This window comes from Pseudophryne corroboree, chromosome 1, assembly GCF_028390025.1.
Source record: "Pseudophryne corroboree isolate aPseCor3 chromosome 1, aPseCor3.hap2, whole genome shotgun sequence".
NCBI classification, from domain to species: domain Eukaryota; kingdom Metazoa; phylum Chordata; class Amphibia; order Anura; family Myobatrachidae; genus Pseudophryne; species Pseudophryne corroboree.
This window is the reverse complement of record NC_086444.1, coordinates 684995378-685013494: the sequence shown is the minus strand read 5'-3', so window position 1 is coordinate 685013494 and position 18117 is coordinate 684995378. Positions and strand designations below refer to the sequence as shown.

General features: G+C 46.6%; 1 protein-coding gene across 1 annotated transcript in view; it reads right to left on the bottom strand.

Moving 5' to 3' along the window:
* Positions 1-882: 882 nt before the first annotated feature.
* The window catches only part of LOC135044039 (calcium and integrin-binding family member 3-like), a 138612-nt gene continuing 121377 nt past the window's right edge, over positions 883-18117 (bottom strand). Inside the window, exon 5 of the mRNA XM_063955176.1 lies at positions 883-1000. Within this exon, the coding sequence (XP_063811246.1) occupies positions 883-1000 (118 nt within the window). The remainder of the gene's footprint in view (positions 1001-18117) is intronic.

Genomic DNA, 18117 nt, shown 5'->3' with positions numbered 1-18117 from the left:
TACCAGAAGCAGGCTTCTGGTCCTGGGAGCCTGCGGGTGGAGGCTTTTTGGATTTTACCTGCCCATCTCTAAAGAAGGTGGTAGGAGGCTTGGACTTTTTTGTCTTAGCGGTGTGAAAGGCCTGCGATGCCGATGAAGAAAAAGGTTTCTTTGTAGAAGGCGCAGCAGAGGGAAGAAAAGGTGACTTACCAGCGGTTGCCGTGGAAATCCACGCATCCAATGTTCCCCAAACAGAGCCTGACCTGTCTAGGTTCTCCACAATTCTCCTGGATTCCGCGTCTGCAGACCATTGGCGTAGCCAGAGTCCCCTACGAGCTGAGACAGACATGGAAGATATCCTTGCAGTCAGCGCACCCAGGTCCTTCATGGATTCCACCATGAATCCCACAGAATCCTGTATTTTACGTAAAAATAATTCAATGTCACTTCTATCCAGTGAATCCAAATCCTCTAGTAATGTCCTTGACCACTTTACTATAGCTTTAGAGATCCATGCGCAGGCAATAGTAGGCCTCAACGCCACCCTTGAAGCAGTGTATATGGATTTGATCGTAGTGTCAATCTTACAATCCGCCGGTTCTTTTAACGCGGTAGATCCAGGGACAGGTAAAACCACCTTTTTCGACAGTCTGGAAATAGACGCGTCAACTATGGCTGGGTTTTCCCATTTTTTCCTATCTTCCTCAGGGGAGGGAAAAGCAACCAGAACCCTTTTGTGGGATCTGGATTTTTTTCTCCGGGTTTTACCAGGATTTTTCAAACAAAGCGTTAAATTCTTTAGACGCAGGGAAGGTTTGCGAGGCTTTCTTATTGTCTGTGAAGTAAGCCTCCTCAACCTGCTCAGGTGTTGTGTCAGTAATATTTAATACATCTCTTATTGCCTCAATCATTAGCTACAACCCTTTTGCAAGGGATGCCGTCCCGCACGTCTGCCATATCAGAGTCGGTATCCATGTCATCTTGCATAATCTGGGCAAGTGCACGTTTCTGTGGGTATATGCTAGGGGATTTTGAAGGAATAGGGACAGAACCTGACCAAACTGCCATACATTTCTTTAAAACCTGAGTTTCAGTCTCAGTATGAGCTACCCTAGTAGAGATCTGAGAGATCATTCCCTTAATAGAGGTTAACCACTCAGGCTCATTAATAGGGATCTGAGACATTACATTCCTGTGCAAATGGAATGGATTTCTCCTGAGAGGAAATGTCCTCTGCAGCATAAGACACAGAGTCCCTAGACATGGCTATGTGATACAACAAACACCCACACAGATACAGGGAAATGTCAGACAAAGTTTCCCCCCAAGTATGCCACAGAGAAACACAGAAATTGGAGCCAACCCACACACAGCGCTTTCCTAGGTAGATATAATACCACTACCTGGCACTTACTGTGTACCTTAATAGACTACACAGTATTTACACAGCCTCCCCCCCTTCTACAACCCCCTGGTACCGTACAGATAGCTGGAGTTGCTTGGAGGGACAACTCTCCCTGTCAGCGTCTTTGTAGAGGATCTGCATGCAGGAAAATGGTGCTGAACGCTGCTGGGCCCACTCTGAGGATAAGCTTCGCCCCCTTAACATGGCGCTGCTTCCCGCTTTTCAGTTTTTTATTCTGGCCTGAGGATTGTTGCTGGCAGTGTAATCGAGGTCCCTGAAAGGCTTGCGACCAGTGTAGGTTATAGGTGCTGGCACAGGGCGCCCCTCACCACCACACTATGTACCGCTGAGCCTCCGGAGCGCAGTTAATACTGCGCTCCTACCCTGTTGCCGCCATCTTCATACCAGCTCCCTGCTTGCCAGGGGGGCCAGTGACTCACTTGCCACCGGAATATTCTGGCTCTGTAAAGGGGTGGCGGCATGCTGCGGGAGTGAGCGGTCACCTGGGGCGGCTAATGATCATCACTCTCAGGAGCTCAGTGTCCTGTCAGCGGAGATAGTGGCTCAGATCCCTTGGAACGGACACTACTCTCCCCCTTAGTCCCATGAAGCAGGAATGCTGTTGCCAGCAGCCTCCTTGTGTCTAAATAACTCTTAGAAAAAAATAAAACTAAAGAAGCTCTAGGAGCTCCCCTAGTTGTGACCGGCTCCTCCGGGAACAGTTTCTAAACTGAGTCTGGTAGGAGGGGCATAGAGGGAGGAGTCAGCCCACACTCTCAAACTCTTAAAGTGCCAGTGGCTCCTAGTGGACCCGTCTATACCCCATGGTGCTAATGTGGACCCCAGCATCCTCTAGGATGTAAGAGAAACTGGGTTAACATTATTTTGATAAGATCATAGTACGGGTGGGTATGAGAATGTGGGGGCACACTCAAGAGCAATGGGGATGTCCCTGCTGAGCCTGGTCCTGGTGCTCTGCCCACACAGTTCCCTGTTGATCTTGAGGGTTAGGCCCAGGGGCAGACTTGATGTTCTCAGCCAGAGAGGTGGTAAACCTGGTCCTGGTGTTCTCATGGTATAGGTGAGGGGAGGCCGCATAATGATCCTGAGTTTTGTGTTTGTAACGCAGTCCTTGTGTTATCTTGTTGATTTGTTTGCCTTCTGTTTTCCTTCGGTTTAACATTCAGTTATAACACTGCTATTGATTTTAGCTGCCACTTTATAACTAGCCACTTCATATACTAGGCACTGCAGCGGCCTAGCGGACTGGAGTCCTGACCTATACTGAATAAATAAGTCTACAAACACATGTTCAACCTGATTACAACCCCGTCACCCACACAGCAACCCTCCCCCTTCAGCAAAAGGTGTTAATCAAATCTAACAAATGTAAGGTCAGTAAACCCCACTCAATCACTATAAGTTCTTTGCATAGTACAGATATAAATCCACTTAGAACTAGTGATGAGCGGGTTCGGTTTCTCTGAAACCGAACCCCCCCGAACTTCACCTTGTTTACACGGGTCCGAGGCAGGTTCGAACCTTCCCGCCTTGCTCGGCTAACCCGAGCGCGCCCGAACTTCATCATCCCGCTGTCGGATTCTCACGAGATTCGAAATCTATATAAGCAGCCGCGCGTCGCCGCCATTTTCACTCGTGCATTGGAGATGATAGGGAGAGGACGTGGCTGGCGTCCTCTCCGTTTATTGTAGAAAACAGAACTTGATTCATTGGTTGTTTATTGCTTAATTGTGGGGAGGATTGGGGAGCAGCTGTTAGGAGTACAGTGCAGTGTTTTGCTGATAAGTGACCACCAGTTTTTATCCGTTCACTGCCTGAAAAAAACGCTCCATACCATATCTGTGCTCAGTGTGCTGCATAATATATCTGTGATGAGTGCTCACACTGCTTAATTGTGGGGACTGAGGAGCAGCTATAGCAGGAGTACAGTGCAGAGTTTTGCTGACAGTGACCACCAGTATACGTTGTCTGCCTGAAAAACACTCCATATCTGTGCTCAGTGTGCTGCTTTACTGTGGGGACTGGGAGTGGAGACCACCAGTATAATTCATATTATATAGGAGGAGTACAGTGCAGAGTGCACTGCTGTACCTACCTCTGTGTCGTCATCCATTAAGTATACTATCCATCTACATTCTATACCTGTGGTGCATTTTAGTTTTGCAGTTTGCTGACAGTGTCCACCAGTATACTATATATAGCAGTACGGTAGGCCACTGCTGTACCTACCTCTGTGTCGTCACTCGTCATCCATTAAGTGTACCTCCATCTACATTCTATACCTGTGGTGCATTTTAGACAGTTTTACAGTTTGCTGACAGTGTCCACCAGTTTATTATATATATTCTTATAGCAGTACGGTAGGCCACTGCTGTACCTACCTCTGTGTCGTCACTCGTCATCCATTAAGTATACTATCCATCTACATTCTATACCTGTGGTGCGTTTTAGACAGTTTTACAGTTTGCTGACAGTGTCCACCAGTATACTATATATATATATATATATATATACTTATAGCAGTACGGTAGGCCACTGCTGTACCTACCTCTGTGTCGTCACTCGTCATCCATTAAGTATACTATCCATCTACATTCTATACCTGTGGTGCATTTTAGACAGTTTTGCAGTTTGCTGACAGTGTCACCAGTTTATTATATATATACTTATAGCAGTACGGTAGGCCACTGCTGTACCTACCTCTGTGTCGTCACTCGTCATCCATTAAGTATACTATCCATCTACATTCTATACCTGTGGTGCATTTTAGACAGTTTTGCAGTTTGCTGACAGTGTCCACCAGTATACTATATATATACTTATAGCAGTACGGTAGGCCACTGCTGTACCTACCTCTGTGTCATCACTCGTCATCCATTAAGTATACTATCCATCTACATTCTATACCTGTGGTGCATTTTAGACAGTTTTGCAGTTTGCTGACAGTGTCCACCAGTTTATTATATATATACTTATAGCAGTACGGTAGGCCACTGCTGTACCTACCTCTGTGTCGTCACTCGTCATCCATTAAGTATACTATCCATCTACATTCTATACCTGTGGTGCATTTTAGACAGTTTTGCAGTTTGCTGACAGTGTCCACCAGTATACTATATATATATATATATATATATATACTTATAGCAGTACGGTAGGCCACTGCTGTACCTACCTCTGTATCGTCACTCGTCATCCATTAAGTATACTATCCATCTACATTCTATACCTGTGGTGCATTTTAGACAGTTTTGCACATTAAATATAGTAGTAGGCCATTGCTATTGATACTGGCATATAATTCCACACATTATAAAAAAAATGGAGAACAAAAATGTGGAGGTTAAAGGGAAAGATCAAGATCCACTTCCACCTCGTGCTGAAGCTGCTGCCACTAGTCATGGCCGAGACGATGAAATGCCATCAACGTCGTCTGCCAAGGCCGATGCCCAATGTCATAGTAGAGAGCATGTAAAATCCAAAACACAAAAGTTCAGTAAAATGACCCAAAAATCAAAATTAAAAGCGTCTGAGGAGAAGCGTAAACTTGCCAATATGCCATTTACGACACGGAGTGGCAAGAAACGGCTGAGGCCCTGGCCTATGTTCATGGCTAGTGGTTCAGCTTCACATGAGGATGGAAGCTCTCATCCTCTCGCTAGAAAAAAGAAAAGACTTAAGCTGGCAAAAGCACAGCAAAGAACTGTGCGTTCTTCAAAATCACAAATCCCCAAGGAGAGTCCAATTGTGTCGGTTGCGATGCCTGACCTTCCCAACACTGGACGGGAAGAGCTTGCACCTTCCACCATTTGCACGCCCCCTGCAAGTGCTGTAAGGAGCACCCGCAGTCCAGTTCCTGATAGTCAAATTGAAGATGTCACTGTTGAAGTACACCAGGATGAGGATATGGGTGTTGCTGGCGCTGGGGAGGAAATTGACAAGGAGGATTCTGATGGTGAGGTGGTTTGCTTAAGTCAGGCACCCGGGGAGACACCTGTTGTCCGTGGGAGGAATATGGCCATTGACATGCCTGGTCAAAATACCAAAAAAATCAGCTCTTCGGTGTGGAATTATTTCAACACAAATGCGGACAACAGGTGTCAAGCCGTGTGTTGCCTTTGTCAAGCTGTAATAAGTAGGGGTAAGGACGTTAACCACCTCGGAACATCCTCCCTTATACGTCACCTGCAGCGCATTCATCATAAGTCAGTGACAAGTTCAAAAACTTTGGGTGACAGCGGAAGCAGTCCACTGACCACTAAATCCCTTCCTCTTGTAACCAAGCTCCTGCAAACCACACCACCAACTCCCTCAGTGTCAATTTCATCCTTACCCAGGAAAGCCAATAGTCCTGCAGGCCATGTCACTGTCAAGTCTGACGAGTCCTCTCCTGCCTGGGATTCCTCCGATGCATCCTTGAGTGTAACGCCTACTGCTGCTGGCGCTGCTGTTGTTGCTGCTGGGAGTCGATCGTCATCCAAGAGGGGAAGTCGGAAGACCACTTGTACTACTTCCAGTAAGCAATTGACTGTCCAACAGTCCTTTGCGAGGAAGATGAAATATCACAGCAGTCATCCTGCTGCAAAGCAGATAACTCAGGCCTTGGCAGCCTGGGCGGTGAGAAACGTGGTTCCGGTATCCATCGTTAATTCAGAGGCAACTATAGACTTGATTGAGGTACTGTGTCCCCGGTACCAAATACCATCTAGGTTCCATTTCTCTAGGCAGGCGATACCGAAAATGTACACAGACCTCAGAAAAAGACTCACCAGTATCCTAAAAAATGCAGTTGTACCCAATGTCCACTTAACCACGGACATGTGGACAAGTGGAGCAGGGCAGACTCAGGACTATATGACTGTGACAGCCCACTGGGTAGATGTATTGCCTCCCGGACAAGAACAGCAGCGGTGGCACCAGTAGCAGCATCTCGCAAACGCCAACTCGTTCCTAGGCAGGCTACGCTTTGTATCACCGCTTTCCAGAATAGGCACACAGCTGACAACCTTTTACGGCAACTGAGGAAGATCATCGCAGAATGGCTTACCCCAATTGGACTCTCCTGGGGATTTGTGACATCGGACAACGCCAGCAATATTGTGCGTGCATTACATCTGGGCAAATTCCAGCACGTCCCATGTTTTGCACATACATTGAATTTGGTGGTGCAGAATTATTTAAAAAACGACAGAGGCGTGCAAGAGATGCTGTCGGTGGCCCGAAGAATTGCGGGCCACTTTCGGCATTCAGGCACCGCGTACAGAAGACTGGAGCACCACCAAACATTCCTGAACCTGCCCTGCCATCATCTGAAGCAAAAGGTGGTAACGAGGTGGAATTCAACCCTCTATATGCTTCAGAGGATGGAGGAGCAGCAAAAGGCCATTCAAGCCTATACATCTGCCCACGATATAGGCAAAGGAGGGGGAATGCACCTGACTCAAGCGCAGTGGAGAATGATTTCAACGTTGTGCAAGGTTCTGCAACCCTTTGAACTTGCCACACGTGAAGTCAGTTCAGACACTGCCAGCCTTTGTCAGGTCAATCCCCTCATCAGGCTTTTGCAGAAGAAGCTGGAGACATTGAAGGAGGAGCTAAAACAGAGCGATTCCGCTAGGCATGTGGGACTTGTGGATGGAGCCCTTAATTCGCTTAACCAGGATTCACGGGTGGTCAATCTGTTGAAATCAGAGCACTACATTTTGGCCACCGTGCTCGATCCTAGATTTAAAACCTACGTTGTATCTCTCTTTCCGGCAGACACAAGTCTGCGGAGGTTCAAAGACCTGCTGGTGAGAAAATTGTCAAGTCAAGCGGAACGTGACCCGTCCACATCTCCTCCTTCACATTCTTCCGCAACTGGGGGTGCGAGGAAAAGGCTAAGAATTCCTAGCCCACCCGCTGGCGGTGATGCAGGGCAGTCTGGAGCGAGTGCTGACATCTGGTCCGGACTGAAGGACCTGCCAATGATTACTGACATGTCGCCTACTGTCACTGCATATGATTCTCTCACCATGGAAAGAATGGTGGAGGATTATATGAGTGACCGCATCCAAGTAGGCACGTCAGACAGTCCGTACGTATACTGGCAGGAAAAAGAGGCAATTTGGAGGCCCTTGCACAAACTGGCTTTATTCTACCTAAGTTGCCCTCCCTCCAGTGTGTACTCCGAAAGAGTCTTTAGTGCAGCCGCTCACCTTGTCAGCAATCAGCGTACGAGGTTACTTCCAGAAAATGTGGAGAAGATGATGTTCATCAAAATGAATTATAATCAATTCCTCCGTGGAGACATTCACCAGCAGCAATTGCCTCCAGAAAGTACACGGGGACATGAGATGGTGGATTCCAGTGGGGACGAATAAATAATCTGTGAGGAGGGGGATGTACACAGTGAAAGGGGTGAGGAATCGGAGGATGATGATGAGGTGGACATCTTGCCTCTGTAGAGCCAGTTTGTGCAAGGAGAGATTGATTGCTTCTTTTTTTGGTGGGGGCACAAACCAACCAGTCATTTCAGTCACAGTCGTGTGGCAGACCCTGTCACTGAAATGATGAGTTTGTTAAAGTGTGCATGTCCTGTTTATACAACATAAGGGTGGGTGGGAGGGCCCAAGGACAATTCCATCTTGCACCTCTTTTTTCTTTCATTTTTCTTTGCATCATGTGCTGTTTGGGGACAATTTTTTGGAAGGGCCATCCTGCCTGACACTGCAGTGCCACTCCTAGATGGGCCAGGTGTTTGTGTCGGCCACTTGTGTCGTTTAGCTTAGTCACACAGCCACCTTGGTGCGCCTCTTTTTTTTTTCTTTGCATCATGTGCTGTTTGGGGACAATTTTTTGGAAGGGCCATCCTGCCTGACATTGCAGTGCCACTCCTAGATGGGCCAGGTGTTTGTGTCGGCCACTTGTGTCGCTTAGCTTAGTTACACAGCCACCTTGGTGCGCCTCTCTTTTTTTCTTTGCATCATGTGCTGTTTGGGGACAATTTTTTGGAAGTGCCATCCTGTCTTGATTGACACTGCAGTGCCACTCATAGATGGGCCAGGTGTTTGTGTCGGCCACTTGTGTCGCTTAGCTTAGTCACACAGCCACCTTGGTGCGCCTCTTTTTTTTCTTTGCATCATGTGCTGTTTGGGGACAATTTTTTGGAAGGGCCATCCTGCCTGACACTGCAGTGCCACTCCTAGATGGGCCAGGTGTTTGTGTCGGCCACTTGTGTCACTTAGCTTAGCCATCCAGCGACCTCGGTGCAAATTTTAGGACTAAAAATAATATTGTGAGGTGTGAGGTGTTCAGAATAGACTGGAAATGAGTGGAAATTATGGTTATTGAGGTTAATAATACTATGGGATCAAAATGACCCCCAAATTCTATGATTTAAGCTGCTTTTAGGGTTTTTTGAAAAAAAACACCCGAATCCAAAACACACCCGAATCTGACAAAAAAATTTCGGTGAGGTTTTGCCAAAACGCGTCCGAATCCAAAACACGGCCGCGGAACCGAACCCAAAACCAAAACACAAAATTTCCGGTGCACATCACTACTTAGAACAGCTTTCTAAAGTTTTAACCATGCAATGTAAGTTGGAATAGGCTGCGATATTGTTTAACTAGTAATACTTCAGTAAAAACAGTTGGAATAGGCTGCAATATTGTTTACCTGTTGACGAAAAGGGGAGAGGTGGAGTCAATTTGCAATCGATATCCGTTGAATATGTAACATTCAGGTATAACACTGCTATTGCTTTTAGCTTCTGCTGATAGCACCCCCATCCCACCGCAGGAGGATGGGTAGGGGCCCCAGTGCATTGCTTTGCCCAGGGACCTACACTGCCATTAAGACGGCCCTGGCAGTGAGTATATAGTTAAATATATACTGGTGTGTTTGTGTAATTTTTTACACATGGGCGGGGGTTGTTTATGAGCAATTTTCCTACTGGGGCAACTTCGATGCTCCTGGCCCCACCAGACTTAACCCGCCCCTGCAAGTGTACCATACACTACTGTAGGTTTCACTAGTATCAAATAATAAAGTATTGTATGTCTGCTCTGAATTTAGTTTTTTTATCTTAGCTCTAAAGATATTTTCTTTTATTGTACATATGTGCTATTTTATTTTTATTATTAATATTACAATTAGTATTCTATTTTATTTATATGGGTCCACCACATATCCGCAGCTATTATACAGGGAAAAATAGGATTTTAATTACCTACGGGTAAATCCTTTTCTCGTAGTCCGTAGAGGATTCTGGGGTCCACATTAGTACCATGGGGTATAGACGGGTCCACTAGGAGCCATTGGCACTTTAAGAGTTTGAGAGTGTGGGCTGGCTCTTCCCTCTATACCCCTCCTACCAGACTCAGTCTAGAAACTGTGCCCGAGGAGACAGACATCTTTGAGAGAAGGATTTTACACAGATAGTGGAGAGATTCACACCAGCTTACACACATAAGGCAAACCAGGCTAACAAGCTTGGAAACTCAGCAACCGCTGAAACAGTACTTACCAAGTAACAATGCAGTACTTAACTAAAAACACTAAGAACCAGAAAATCACTGCAGGAAAACGAAGTGCTGGGCGGGTGCCCAGCATCCTCTACAGACTACGAGAAAAGGATTTACCGGTAGGTAATTAAAATCCTATTTTCTCTTACATCCTAGAGGATGCTGGGGTCCACATTAGTACCATGGGGATGTACCAAAGCTCCCAGAATGGGAGAGAGAGAGAGGAGTCTCATGCAGAACTGATTGACCAAACTTAAGGTCCTCAGAGGCCAAAGTATCAAACTTGTACACCTTTGCGAATTCGACCCCAACCAAGTAGCCGCTCGGCGGAGTTTTAAAGCCGAGACACCTCGGGCAGCCGCCCAGGAAGAACCCACCTTACGAGTAGAGTGGGCCTTAACGTACGTAGGACACGGCAAGCCTGCCGTAGAATATGCATGCTGGATAGTGAACCTGAACCAGCGAGAGATCGTCTGCTTAGAAGCAGGACAACCAATTTTCTTGGGATCATACAGGACAAACAGTGAGTCCGATTTTCTGTGATGAGCAGTCCTCCTCACATAGATTTTTAGAGCCCTTACAACATCTAAGGACTTTGATGAAATTGAGGAGTCAGTCGCACAATAGGCTGGTTGATATGAAATGCCGACACAACCTTCGGAAGAAACTGCTGACGTGTCCGAAGCTCAGCTCTATCTTCATGGAAGATCAAGTATGGACTTTCACAAGAGAAAGACCCCAACTCAGACACACGTCTAGCAGAAGATAAGGTCAACAAAGTGACAGCCTTCCACGTGAGAAACTTGACCTCAACCTCCTGTAAAGGCTCAAACCAGTCCGACTGGAGGAACTGCAACACCACTTTAAGATCCCAGGGCACCGTAGGTGGTACAAAGGGCGGTTGGATGTGCAGAACTCCCTTCAAAAAAGTCTGAACCTCAGGGAGGGCAGCCAACTGTTTCTGGAAGAAAATGAACAGGGCCGAAATCTGGACCTTTACGGATCCTAACCCCAGGCCCATATCCACACCTGCTTGCAGGAAGAGGAGAAAACGTCCCAGTTGAAACTCCACTGTAGGAAACTTCTTGGACTCACACCAAGATATATACTTTTTCCAAATACGATGGTAATGTTTAGACGTTACTCCTTTCCTAGCCTGTATCAGGGTAGGAATAACCTTGTTTGGAATGCCCTTCCCGAGCTAGTATCTGACATTCAACCTCCATGCCATCAAACGTAGCCATGGTAAGTCTTGATAGGCAAACGGCCCCTGCTGCAGCAGGTCATCCCGAAGAGGAAGAAGCCTCGGCTCTTCTAGCAGTAGATCCGCGTACCAAGACCTTCTTGGCCAGTCTGGAGCAATGAGGATCGCTTGAACCCTTGTTCTCTGTATGAGCTTTAGCACTCTTGGAATGAGTGGGAGTGGTGGAAACACTTACACCGACTGGAATACCCACGGAGACACCGTCCACTGCTTGCGGGTCCCTCGATCTGGAACAATATCGCCAAAGCTTCTTGTTGAGACGAGAGGCCATCATGTCTATTTGGGGTACACCCCAAAGATCTGTTACCTCCTTGAACACCTCCGGTTGGAGACCCCACTCCCCTGGATGGAGATTGTGTCTGCTGAGGAAGTCCGCTTCCCAGTTGTCTACTCCTGGAATGAATGTTACCTCTGACATTGCAGCTCTGCTCTTCGTTCTGCCCTGTCGGTTTATGTAAGCCACCGTTGTTACATTGTCCAACTGCACTTGAATGGCCCAATTTCGCGGAAGGTGGGCCGCTTGGAGAAGACCGTTGTACACGGCTCTTAGTTCCAGAATGTTTATCGGCAGGCCGGCTTCCAGACTTGACCACCTTCCTTGGAAGGTTTCCCCTTGAGTGACTGCGCCCCAGCCCCGGAGACTTGCATCCGTGGTTAGAAGATCCAGTCCTGAATCTCAAACCTACGGCCCTCCAGAAGGTGAGGTAATTGTAGCCACCACAGGAGTGAAATCCTGGCCTTCGGCGACAGACGTATTCTCTGGTGCATGTGTAGATGAGATCCCGACCACTTGTCCAGGAGATCCAGTTGGAAGGACCAAGCATGAAACTCCCGTACTGTAGAGCCTCGTAAGAGGCCACCATCTTCCCCAAAAGGCGAATGCACTGATGAACCGACACCCGGGCTGGCTTCAGGACATCCCGGACCATTATTTGTATCACCAACGCTATTTCCTCTGGAAGAAACACCCTCTGCACTTCCATGTTGAGGGTCATTCCCAGAAAGGACAACCTCCTGGTTGGTTCCAAATGTGATTTTGGAAGATTCAGGATCCAACCGTGTCCCTGAGTAGATGGGTCGTGAGAACTATGGACTGTAACAGCTTCTCCTCGGACGATGCCTTTTTCAGCAGAATTATACAGAATTATGTTCACCCCCTGTCTGCGGAGGAGAACCATCATTTCTGACATCACCTTGGTGAATACCCTCGGTGCTGTGGAGAGGCCGAATGACAGGGCCTGGAATTGAAAATTACAGTCCAACAGTGCGAAACGGAGATGAGCTTGATGTGGCGGCCAAATCGGAATGTGGAGGTACGCATCCTTGATATCCAAGGATACCAGGAATTCCCCCTCCTCAAGACCTGATATCACCGCCCTTAGAGACTCCATTTTGAACTTGAACTCCCTCAGGAACGGGTTTAGCGATTTTAAGTTCAGAATGGGCCTGACCGTTTTCGGTCCGGTTTCGGTACCACGAAAAGGTCCAAATAGTAACCTTTGTTTTGCATATGGGGAAGAACTGATACAATAACCTGTGCCTCCACCAACTTCTGGATGGCTTCCTGTAGGATAGCCCTGTCTGCCAGCAAAGATGGCAAGCCTGATTTGAAGAACCGATGAGGAGGGAGATCTTGAAATTCCAGCCTGTACCCCTGGGACACAATGGGTCTGGGACTCCAGATCGACAACAAAAAGGTCGACACAACTTAGGTTGCCGCCAATTGGTCGACACACCTTAGGTCGACAGGAACAAGGTCGACATGGAAAAAGGTCGACATGGGTTTTTCATGTTTTTTTGGTGTCGTTTTCTTCGTAGAGTGACCGGGAACCCCAATTAGTGCACCTTGTCCCCTCGCATGGCTCGCTTCGCTCGCCATGCTTCGGGCATGGTGCCTTCGCTCCGCTCCGCTTTGCTCGGCACAGATTACCGTTCCAATCGTAGTCCACGTGGATCGTTAAGTATGAAAAGGTTCCAAAAAAGGAAAAAATTGTGAAAAACCCATGTCGACATTTTTCCATGTCGACCTTGTTCCTGTCGACCGTTTGCCCATGTCGACCTTTTGTCCATGTTAACCTAAGGTGTGTCGACCAATTGGCGTCGACCTAAGGTGTGTCAACCTTTTTGTTGTTGACCTGGAGTCCGGATACCGACACAATATCTTGCACCCAGGGATCCAGGTCGGACGACACCCAGACGTGACTAAAATGCCTGAGTCTCGCCCCCACTGGCCCCACCTCCGGGCCGCACGGTCCACCGTCACGCTGAGAACTTTGGCGTACCCGAAGTAGGTTTCTGTTCCTGGGAACCCGCTGCTGCAGGTTTCTTGGATTTTGGCCAACCTCCTCTAAAGAAGGTGTTAGACGGCCTGGCCTTTCTTGCTTTGGCAGTCCGAAAGGACTGAGATGCAGCTGAAGAAAAGGGTTTCTTTGTAGCAGGTGCAGCTGAGGGAAGAAAAGGAAACTTACCTGCTGTAGCCGTGGAAATCCATGCATCCAACGTTTCCCCAAACAGAGCCTGACCTGGGTAGGGTAGGGTTTCCACACCTCTCCTGGATTCCGCGTCGGCAGACCACTGGCGCAGCCAAAGTCCCCTACGAGCTGAGACAGACAGGAAGATATCCCTGCAGCCATGGAACCCAGGTCTTTCATGGATTCCACCATAAATCCTGCAGAATCCTGAATGTTATGTAAAAACAATTCAACATCACTTTTATCCATTGTATCCAAATCCTCAAGTAACGTGCCTGACCACTTTACTATAGCTTTGGAAATCCATGCACAGGCAATAGCAGGACGTAGTATTGCCCCTGAAGCCGTGTATATGTATTTGAGCGTAGTGTCAATTTTGCGATCACCCGGCTCTTTTAAGGCGGTAGATCCTGGAACGGGTAAAACCACAATTTTTTGGAGTCTGGATACAGACGCGTCAACTGAGGGTGGGTTTTCTACTATCCTCCTCAGGGAATGGAAAGCAACCAGAACCTTTCTAGGAATCTGGATTTTTTTCTCTGTGTTTTCCCATGCTTTCTCAAATATAGCATTTAATTCTTTAGATGCAGGGAAGGTTAGCGAGGCTTTCTTATTGTTAGTGATTTAAGCCTCCTCAACCTGTTCAGGTGTTGTATCAGCAATATTCAACACATCTCTAATAGCCTCAATCCTCAACTGCACCCCTTTTGCAAGAGATGCCACCCCCCCGCAGCACATCCCCCGCACCGTCTGCCGTGTCTCGATCGGTATCCATGTCATCTTGCATAATCAAGAGCACATTTGTGGGAACATACAGTAAGGGGTCCTGAGGTAACAGAACTGGACCAAACTGCCATAGAGTTCTGTAAAACCTGAGTTGCAGATTAATTCTGTGCAACCCTAGTAGAAATCTGAGAAATCATAGTTTTAATAGAGGATAACCATTCAGACTCCCTTGCTGGTGATAAAGATGGAAGCCATATTTGTTCATAAGACTCCATTTTATCTGACAAGTTGTTTCAAATTGTTTTTCAGCTTAGAATTGAAACAGGAAAAAGTGCAGACACTGCATTTTGTTTGAACCCACATTGTGAAGTTATGACCTTTATCTAAGATATATTTTACAGTAATTTCCTAGCAGAAATATAATGTCAGCAGCTAGACATGTGAGCTTCAAAGGGTATTTGTCAGTTTGCGGTATAGCAGGTGTAAAAATATAACCAGACATATGTAGGTTTCGAGGTTGGCAAAACCCCCTAGTTATTCCACTTAAGAGCACATATAAAAAATATAGACGTTGGCAAAATATATTACGTATAAGATAGAAGTTTTATTAGCCAATAGGATTAAGCTTCGTGTCAGGAAACGACTACACGATATGTTAATTGGTATCACTTTATAATGTACTGCTGGTAGGAAATAAAGCTCTCTCTCTCTCTCTCTGCTCTATTACTTTCCACTATATACACGTGTGGCTAGTTATTACAAAGGTTATTTTGTTGACTGGTCACTGGCTGCAGCCGTGTATGAACCTGATGCTGACTGACTGAATGCGTGCTTGAACTTGGTTAAGCAAAGGGTGCCCTTTCCTGGGCTCCCCTTTATCACTGGTATCTGCGCTAAGACAGTGCAATCCTGATTACATGGAATGAGATCATCCTGAGAGGACATATCCTCTGCAGCATATGACACAGAGTCCCTGGACATAGCTTAATGAAGACCACACACACACACACACACACACACACACACACACACACACACACACACACACACACACACACAAGGGAGACCCCCAACCAGCGCTGACTGTGCACCTTAATAGGTTACACGGTCTTTATACAGCCTCCCCCTCCTTCTACAATCTCCTGGTACCGTAAGAGATAGCTGGAGTTGAATTGGAGGGACAGCTCTCACTTACAGCGCTTCTGCAGGCAGAAAAATGGCGTTGAACGCTGCTGGGTCCACTCTGAGAAGCTGCGACCCCTTCATGGCGCTGTCTTCCCGCTCTTCTGTAGATTATACTGGCTTGAGGAATTGTGCTGGCAGCGATCCTGGGACCCTGACAGGCTTGGAGGTCAGTGTAGGGTGTAGGCTCTGGCTCAGGGCGCCGCTCACAGTGCCGCACTATGTTCCACTGAGCCCCAGAGCGTAGTTAGTACTGCACTCCATACCCTGTTGCCGCCATCTTCACACCAGCCCCCAGCTTGCTAGAGGGGCCGGTGACTAACTCGCCACTGATCTTCTGGCTCTGTAAGGGGGTGGCGGCATGCTGCTGGGGTGAGCGATCCTCTGTGGCGGGGAACGTTCGATCCCCGCAGGAGCTCAGTGTCCTGTCAGTGGAGATAGTGGCTCAGACCCCGTAGGGTGGACACTACTCCCTCCCTTAGTCCCACGAAGCAGGGAGGCTGTTACCAGGAGCCTCCCTGTAAAATAATAAACTCTAAAAAATCTTTTACCAGAGAAGCTTTGTAGAGCTCCCCTAGCTGTGACCGGCTCCTCCGGGCACATTTGCTAAACTGAGTCTGGTAGGAGGGGCATAGAGGGAGGAGCCAGCCCACACTCTCAAACTCTTAAAATGCCAATGGCTCCTAGTGGACCCGTCTATACCCCATTGGTACTAATGTGGACCCCAGCATCCTCTAGGACATAAAAGAAAAAACAGTGAAAGACAATTCAATATAAATAAGTACAAACAGTCCATACAAGACGATACATTAACCCAGGGGTAGCCAACCTAGGTCCTCGAGAGCTACCAACAGTTCACATTTTCCAGGTCTACTCACAGTGAAGTAATTAGATCCAACTGTGGATCTTTTAAAATGTGTCAGATGTCAGTTAGTAATGACTACACCTGTGCACCTGCTAGGTGAGCTGGAAACCGTGAACTGTTGGTAGCTCTCGAGGACCAGGGTTGGCTACCACTGCATTAACCAGTGAAAAAAGGAAGTGGGTGACAGTTAAAACAGTATAACTGAAGAACCCGATGCCCTCTTGTGGACAGTCACAAGGGCACAATGCAGGAAGTAAACAATAAGGTGGAGGGCCTTGCATCTGGGAGCTTACAGACTAGGAAAGTGTGTGTAAAATAAACCATTATTTGCGTTGAAGTTTGGGGTGTTTTTAGTCTTCATGCTCATTTAGCACTTCATAAGATTTTACACTTGTCTCCCGAAAAATATAACATTTGAGTATTCATCTATAATACAATTAGTTATTGCGCATGTTAAAGTCCTAGTAATACAGTATGATGTGTGTCCGCCGTGGTTCTGTAACCATTTTCCAAAACTGTGCTAGGTTGCCAAGAATATCACAGTACATCCCTCAATAGTTCAGTTTTTGGAGAACATGATCTCTGCAGCACAACAAGAGATGGGTCTTCACAAGTTAGCGATGGGGTTGGGTCATATGGTTATAATATTGCTGAATCAGCATGTTTTCTGAAATGTTTGGATTTCCAGATCAGGAATGTTGGAAGTTACAACACAGCAATTATACTAATTACAACAATATAGCTTAAATTGACATTTTTTTGCAGCAGCAGGATGCCCCAATGTTTGTAACACATTTTAAATCAGTCATATGAAAAATTCCAACATGTCTTGTTTTATACAGTAGATGTTACTTGATGTTGCTCGGTTGGTACATTTGTAACATAATATCTGTCATATTTGTATTTATAAGAATTAACGATAAGTCTCTCTTTGGGTGTGGAGACATTAAATCCGGATATGAAATGTGCTATTTAAAAAAAGGAAAAAAAAAAAAATATTAGAACATTTAAAGATTTACTGTAAACTAATCAATTGTACTATATTATTATATGATTATACTGATATTTACAATGTAGCTGAACACAAGCCAGTTCTAGATAAAGCATGATTGTATGTATGTATGTATGTATGTATGTATGTTTGTATGTATATTCTCCATGACTACTGCTTTATATCAGATAAAATATCAATAATTCCTATATTGTTGCCTACTAATACTGAATGTTATTTCCACACTCATAGGGCTTCTTCTTCACTTTGGCTGTGGACATCTCAATGTGTTTACATCTTTATAACCACCCTGGGGTGATTTGGGGGTGCCCTGTACCCCAGAGGCAACCCGTATAATATTAGAGACCTGCCCTATGATGTTTCCTTGATCATTGGTGGGCAGGCTCATAATACTGCCCAGTTTTATGCCAAAACCTCAAATATGATATATTATTACATTTATTATAATTCTAATGGTTGTATGGTGCATTGCTGTCCTTTTTCTATGTTGCAGTACTAAGGGGGTCATTCCGAGTTGATCATAGCTGTGCTAAATTTTGCACAGCTACGATCATCTTGCCAGACATGCGGGGGTACGCCCAGCACAGGGCTAGTCCGCCCCGCATGGCAGTCCGGCCCCCCCGCTCTCGTACAAAAGCATTGCACAGCAGCAATGCTTTCTACTTCAGGAGTAGCTTCCAGCCAG